Source organism: Cebus imitator, unplaced genomic scaffold (assembly GCF_001604975.1).
Source record: "Cebus imitator isolate Cc_AM_T3 unplaced genomic scaffold, Cebus_imitator-1.0 Scaffold335, whole genome shotgun sequence".
Classification (NCBI taxonomy): Eukaryota; Metazoa; Chordata; class Mammalia; order Primates; family Cebidae; genus Cebus; species Cebus imitator.
This window is the reverse complement of record NW_016107650.1, coordinates 1,810,553-1,818,071: the sequence shown is the minus strand read 5'-3', so window position 1 is coordinate 1,818,071 and position 7,519 is coordinate 1,810,553. Positions and strand designations below refer to the sequence as shown.

General features: G+C 38.2%; 2 protein-coding genes across 3 annotated transcripts in view; one reads left to right on the top strand and one right to left on the bottom strand.

Annotated features, from left to right (window-relative positions):
- Nucleotides 1-7,519, top strand: part of MRS2 (magnesium transporter MRS2) — a 27,835-nt gene that overhangs the window by 9,227 nt on the left and 11,089 nt on the right. For both annotated transcript variants that reach the window (XR_005196445.1, XM_017505250.2), the window contains exons 5-9: nucleotides 551-724; nucleotides 2,775-2,905; nucleotides 4,367-4,483; nucleotides 5,612-5,764; nucleotides 6,346-6,463. Coding sequence is in view for 1 of the 2 variants with exons in the window: in XM_017505250.2 (XP_017360739.1) it covers nucleotides 551-724; nucleotides 2,775-2,905; nucleotides 4,367-4,483; nucleotides 5,612-5,764; nucleotides 6,346-6,463 (693 nt within the window). In the remaining variant the exon portion in view is untranslated. The remainder of the gene's footprint in view (nucleotides 1-550; nucleotides 725-2,774; nucleotides 2,906-4,366; nucleotides 4,484-5,611; nucleotides 5,765-6,345; nucleotides 6,464-7,519) is intronic.
- The window catches only part of GPLD1 (glycosylphosphatidylinositol specific phospholipase D1), a 72,045-nt gene continuing 71,697 nt past the window's right edge, over nucleotides 7,172-7,519 (bottom strand). Inside the window, exon 26 of the transcript XR_001818197.2 lies at nucleotides 7,172-7,382. The gene's annotated coding sequence lies outside the window, so the exon portion shown is untranslated. The remainder of the gene's footprint in view (nucleotides 7,383-7,519) is intronic.

The following is a 7,519-nucleotide window of genomic DNA, read 5'->3' as shown; positions in this document are numbered from 1 at the left end:
AGAAAGATCTTATCTTGTTCCCTTTATTTTCTGTTTTTTTCCTCATGATTACCTTGAAAGTCTTAATAAATATATAATTTATGTGAGTAATTCCAATTTTATTGAGAGTGAGTTATTGGTATCAAGACATATATATTTTTTAGGTTTCCTTTCTCTTAAAAAAAATACATTGCTTTATTTTTGAAAAACAGAGTGAACACTGATTTGGTTTAGTCTTAATCCAAAATTAGTAAAGTATTAAACCGTATTTTATGAATGTTCTTTTTTCCTACAGCTCTACAGCTTGCATATATATGCACATATGTGTATATATATTGCATATATGTGTATATGTGAATTTATATAATATATATATGCAATATATATGCAATGTATATAATATATACGCAATATATGCATTATGTATACTTATATGTATACATATATGTGCAATATATACATTATATATGTTATGTACATATACATAATATACATACATATACAATGTATATACGTGTGTGTGTGTATACACTTATATATTTATATGTTTTGGGGTGTTTTTTTTTAACAGTATTTGAAAGCTGTGATAACTCCAGAGTGTCTTCTGATACTAGATTATCGTAATTTAAACTTAGAGCAATGGCTGTTCCGGGAACTCCCTTCACAGTTGTCTGGAGAGGGTCAGCTCGTTACATACCCTTTACCTTTTGAGTTCAGAGCTATAGAAGCACTCCTGCAATATTGGGTAAGTCTGTTTTTATTTAGTTTCCTGGGTTTATTCTGATTTTGAAATGTCATTGAGTGGGAAGACAAGTTGGTGGTATTGTTTCAACGGCACGCCCCTGACCACACCCTGCCCTGTCTCTAAGGACGCTGCATGGAGATAACACTTTATTCTTAAAGCGTATGACCCTGTCAAATATCACTGAAGATTCTAGGTATCCACAGTCTTCAGAGTCATGTTATGGCAGTCAGTGAAGCACATTTCAAGTTTACTACCTGTTTATCCCTTGAGGGATGATAATTCAAAATACTTAATATCCTGAATATGATATAAATTAACATATATTTAAAAAATTTAAGTGGATTCCATTTTGTTCTCTAAGACTATGTATATTAAAGAAGTGCTTTACCTGTGATAAATATTAAGTCATTCTTTGATTTGTTTGTACAGTCCTTTGTGTGAGCCAGGTAAATGATGCATCTCTTTGAGTCCTAGATTGACATGGAATCACACACAGTTCTTCCAGTGACTCCTCCTTTAAGGGTCCTTGGATGTCTGACACTCCTGTCAGGCTCTGAACAAGGGTGGTTCTTTGCTTTCCTGACCCCACAAATCTTTCATTGTCTTTTCTTGCCCCTGTTAGTATGGTACTGTTCTGTAACTGGCTACATGCAAGAGTTGGGGCTGGGAGCATACTAACCAGAGTGCGAGGAGGAGAGGTGGGTTGAGAGGACATGAGGTAGATTGGGTTGGGTGAACCTGGTAAACTTCTCTTTTGTCTGCCTTGCTCTAAAAGAATAGATGGTTACACTTCCTGCTCTGGCGAATGAGCACCAGCTAGCACCAGCCAGTGGTTAGTGATGGGCTGCACAGGCTGGGTAAACTCCCAGGAGTTCATGCAGTTAGGAGAAAGGCAGGGATCTTAAAAGCAGCAGGAGGTGAAGGGGCGGGGCTGGGCTGGCATGGGTCTCCTGCCTAGAGATTGGCTGTGGGGAGAATAGAGAGGGGGAGTGCAGGTTGTCTGCTGGGATATACTTTCTTTAAATGGGGTCCCAGGAAGATTTCTTTATGAAACAACACTACATATAAGCAAGACCAGCCACCTCTCAAAAGGGATAAGTTTTTGAACAAAGGAAAGCTCCCCAAACCCACCTGAGGGACCAAGACATGCCATGAGTAGATGTGCCTCACAAATAGCCTATCTGTGACCCTTAGCAGCCTCCCCAACAATTTCCTGAGTCCACACCTTGCTGAGCAGAGCGTGTGGTATCTCTTAGATGGTAAAAAATGTGGTCTTCGTGTTTGGCTGTCCAGTCTTCCCTCCCTCCCAAGGACTTCTTTAACCAGAAGCAGTTCCTCTGGAGAATCACAAAATAAACATGTCTGCAAAGGCACCATGATTCTGGACTCGTTTTCAAATTTAAAAATCTTAGTTTCACAGTAATTGTGCTTCTGAGATAAAGACTGTATACTGTACTTTATGTCATTAGTTTTATTGCTTGATTCAGTTATATATGCTATTTACCAACAGGTATGGAAGTGTTTCAGTATTTTAACAACTGTATAGCAAGATTAGTGCATACCTGCTGAATATCAAACCATACTTGCATTAACCTAAATAGTATATTTTTTACTTTACTCTGATATGTTTATGTTTTAAAGTTTAAGTTTTTTTTTTTTTTCAAACAGCTTTGTAGGAATTTTGAACCATATTCTGTTTACAAAGAACACAAATATTACTAAAAGCTTGTGTTTTAATAATAGAATGGCAGATTTTATTTTAATCCCTCATGATTTCATAATGATTGTCTATAGGAGGAAGACTCTTGTAAGAGTTAGCTCCTTGTCAATCAAATCTGTGCCTAATGATGACATGACACATGGTTCTTGGAACCCAGAAGATCTAGTTTTTGAATCATCTTGAATAGGCATTCTAGAACTGACTTTGTTCTGAAATGTTATCAACATTTCAAGCTTCTACAGATTTCTGTATTAAATCAGAGGATTCACTGATCCTGAATATTCTAAAAAGATTGTTTTAATTCTTATGAAAGGTCATGTTGTTATCTAGATCAACACCCTTCAGGGGAAACTTAGCATTTTGCAACCACTGATCCTTGAGACCTTGGACGCTTTGGTGGACCCCAAACATTCTTCTGTAGACAGAAGCAAACTGCACATTTTATTACAGAATGGCAAAAGGTAAATATGGGTGATGTATCATATTGGGAGTTGGAGACAAATATCTTTAATTATTAACATTTTGTTTCATAGTTATTTTTAAAGTAAGAAAGTAGCCTAGGTGGGAAGTTGAGCTTAAAGGGGCGCACAGTCTAATGTTTGCTGGAAAGCTACTTTGCATAAAATGTTATATAAGGCTCTTTTATGTGTGTGATCTCATCTCATCACCCATTCAATGGTTGATATTGTCCTCATTTTGAAGAAGAGAAAACTGAGGTTTGAGTAACTTTCCTAAACTTACATGGCTAGCAAATGGCATATCTATATCGAAAATCAAAGTCCATGTTGTTCTTTTTTTTTAAAATCATAATGGATTCCAGAATTTAATAACATTTTATATGTGTCATAAATTGAATAAACATGCTCTTGGGAGTTGTACTCCCAAAATCCCTTCAAAAATTAACTTTTAAAATTCCTGAATCAGTAGTTTGTTGCCCAAAAATGTTGGAGTGTTTTTATCAGTTAAGAGTAATTTGTCTGTTTTATCACTGCCATGTTGATTAAGAATAAAATTAATTCCCAGACTGAAAATCTTAAATTCACAAGTGATTGTATGTTTCTGAGATAATGTATGCTGAAATTTATATCACTGATTAATTTTATCAATTAATTTAGATTTGGTTTGGGGTTTTTTTTGTTTTGTTTTGTTTTTTTTGGGAGACGGAGTTTCGCTCTTGTTACCCAGGCTGGAGTGCAATGGCGCGATCTCGGCTCACCGCAACCTCCGCCTCCTGGGTTCAAGCAATTCTCCTGCCTCAGCCTCCTGAGTAGCTGGGACTACAGGCACGCGCCACCATGCCCAGCTAATTTTTTGTATTTTTAGTAGAGACGGGGTTTCACCATGTTGACCAGGATGGTCTCGATCTCTTGACCTCGTGATCCACCCACCTCAGCCTCCCAAAGTGCTGGGATTACAGGCGTGAGCCACCGCGCCCGGTCTTGGTTTGGGTTTTTTGTTGAGTTTTTTGAGACAGGGTTTCACTCTGTTGCCCAGGCTGGAGTGCAGTAGTGCAGTTCAGCTCACTGCAGCCTTGACCTGCAGGGCTGCAGCTATCCTCCTGCCTCTGCCACCCAAGTAGCTGGGACTACAGGTGCACACCACCATGCCCAGCTAATCTTTAAAATTTTTTAGTAGAGACAAGATCTCACTATGCTGTCCAGGCTGGCCTCAAACTCCTGAGCTCAAGCAGTCCTCCTGCTTTGGCCTCCTAAAGTGTTAGGATTATAGGCATGAGCCGCCATGCCCGGTCAAATTGATTCTTAATTTGCCTAGTAAATACTCACCTTTTTTTTTTTTTTTTTTAATAAGTGTTTGTTTAGCATGAATGTATAAGAGAATATACTTGGTAAGATACTCTAAAAATGCTGTTATGAAATGTTCTTAGAAGTTTATTCTGTTGATCATTTTTGTGTATCTTACAGTCTATCAGAGTTAGAAACAGATATTAAAATTTTCAAAGAGTCAATTTTGGAGATCTTGGATGAGGAAGAGTTGCTAGAAGAGCTCTGTATATCAAAGTGGAGCGACCCACAAGTCTTGTAAGTATATGATCATACTTTATTATTTATTTCCTTATAATAAATCTTTTGAAATTTTTCATAACTTTGTCTAGAAAGGAAAAAAAAATAAGTCTTTTGCCTTTTCTACTTCAAGGTGATTTTTCATACAGAATGTAACATTTTTCTGGACTAGAGAACATAGACGTTTTTCATCCCCAGTTTCACTTTTTCCCTGTGCATTATCGTATCTAATTCAATTTAATGAGGATATATTGAGTGCATACTGCATACCCAACATTGCTGACATATGGTGAATATAAACACATAGTTACCTTTATATTCAAGGGACTGACCACCAAATTGGCACACACATCTACCAAAATAACTTACATAGGAAGTAGAGTGGGAGAGAAATTTACATGGAGGAGGGAAAAGATGGGGTAAATATACAAGTAAAGCATTAACATGAATTATGTAAGTTCATTCTAATAAAAATGCTCATCTTAAAAACCTTTTATGAAGTTAGAAATTGTTTATGCATCTTACTTGTGCACACTCTGGCTAAATGTTTATTTTTGAATACCCCAATATTTTATTTTTTGTCTTTGTAGAGCAATATCAGAAATTAACACATTTTTGTAATCAGTTTAGTTTCCACAGTCTACAGATTTTCTTAAAGCACTTTGAAAAATTGGTTATTTATGTTCTGATAAGGAAATACTAAGATAAAGGGGGCTATATAACATTTGATTGATAGCAGGTAGGTATGGTAGCAGAAGCTCTTGTTTGCTTTGCCTAGGCCAATCTGTCTCTAACGTGCTTTATGATACAAGCACCTTTTCAGAGTCCTTCATTCCTCCTTATCCTTTTTGGTAGGGTAGGGGAGCAAAGGAAATGGTCTTCACATTTTTAGTTGTGGACGTATTGTGACCATGTAATACAGTGACGCCAACCAGTCTACATAAGGATGGAGCTTCTTTCCTCAACTTATCTGTTAAGTGTTTAGGATCAGTTGACATAGCTACTCACAGATTGGCCACAATAATAGAAAAGACACAGGCGAGCTTTTCCACTGGTGGCTGAATGCTATATACTAATTTAGGAAGTTGTCACTAAGTATATGATACACATGTTGGGGGCATGTTAATTATTTTCTCTTGATTGAAGCGAAAAGAGCAGTACCGGGATTGACCACGCAGAAGAGATGGAGTTGCTATTGGAAAACTACTACCGACTGGCTGACGATCTCTCCAATGCAGCTCGGGAGCTTAGGGTACTGATTGATGATTCACAAAGTATTATTTTCATCAATCTGGACAGGTAAGAAAGTGTTATATAAAACAGTAAGTCTTTTGTTGTTAGTTTTTGTTTGTTTGTTTGTTTGTTTTTTGAGACGGAGTTCTGCTCTTGTTACCCAGGCTGGAGTGCAACGGCATGATCTCGGCTCACCGCAACCTCTGCCTCCTGGGTTCAAGCAGTTCTGCTGCCTCATCCTCCCGAGTGGCGGGGATTATAGGCATGCACCACCATGCCTGGCTAACGTTGTCTTTTTAGTAGAGACAGGGTTTTTCCATTTTGTTCAGGCTTGTCTTAAACTCCCGACCTCAGGTCATCTGCCCACCTTGGCCTCTTAAAGTGCTGGGATTACAGGCATGAGCCACCACGCCTGGCCAATAGTAAATATTTTTTTATAAAATAATTATAAAGTTTTTAAGGAAATATCATTTTGTGAGGAATTATGCCATTATTATAATTTATAACTACTACATTAAAGTCCTTTTTTTTTTTTTTTTTTTTTTTGGATGTGTAGGTTTCATCCATGTGGGGTCTAATAGATTTGGTGAATGTGCTGTATATAGTTAGTGGGCCCTTCTAATCTCAATAGGTGTTCTTCTCTCCAGCCACCGTAACGTGATGATGAGGTTGAATCTACAGCTGACCATGGGAACGTTCTCGCTTTCGCTCTTTGGACTAATGGGAGTTGCTTTTGGAATGAATTTGGAGTCTTCACTTGAAGAGGTGAGAATGTATTATTATTTCTAAAACTTGGGGGTTTTGGCCGGGCACGGTGGCTCATAGGTGTAATCCCAGCACTTGGGGAGGCTGAGGTGGGCAGATCTCCTGAGGTCAGGAGTTTGAGACCAGCCTGGCCAACATGGTGAAACCCCACCTCTACTAAAAATAGAAAACTTAGCCGGGCACAGTGGTGGGCACCTGTAATCCCAGCTACTCAGGAGGCTGAGGCAGGAGAATCACTTGAACGTGGGAGGCGGAAGTGGCAGTGAGCCAAGATCTCACCACTGCACTCCTGCCTGGAAGACAGGGCGAGACTCTGTCTCCAAAAAAAAACAAAAAACAAAAATCTTGGGGGTTTTGGAGATTTTTTAATGGATTTAAAAAATAAATAAAAAGGCTAACCTGTATATTACCATGGTGAAATATATGCTGTAACTTACAATTCAGGCAGTATTGTTGGACCCTGTTATAACCTAGATAAATACTGCCTAGATTACTTTGTTTCCCAAAACATATAATTACAATGGGAAAGGTCAGATAAAACTGTCTCTGTGAAGCAGTGTTAGAGTTTTTGTTTTTTAATTCTTACATGTCTGGCAACATACCAGGCAGCTTGCATACTTTATTTGGCTCAATCATTGCAACTCTGAAAATAGATGTATTATCCCGACTTTGTAGATGAGGAGACTGAGTCTCGGAACATTTAAGTAACTTGCCCACATGCACAGGGCTAGAAAATAACAGAATTAGGACTTGAACCCAAAGACTTGTACTTTTTACTGCTCAGCTGCTTTTCCATGTTAAGATAACAACTCCCAGAGTTTTTCATTTCACTGTGGTTTTGTACAGTCATCCCTCGGTATCCAAGAAGAATTGGTTCCAGGATCCCCACAGATACCAAAGTCTGTGGGCGTTCAAGTCTCTGATACAAAATGACCCAGTAGAGTCAACCTTTCAAACCTGCAGATGTAGAACCCACTGATGCAGAGGGCTGACTGTATTTTCAGAGAATATCTGATAGTGAGTTTTGTGGAAGTGAACCTCGATGTGCATCTGACA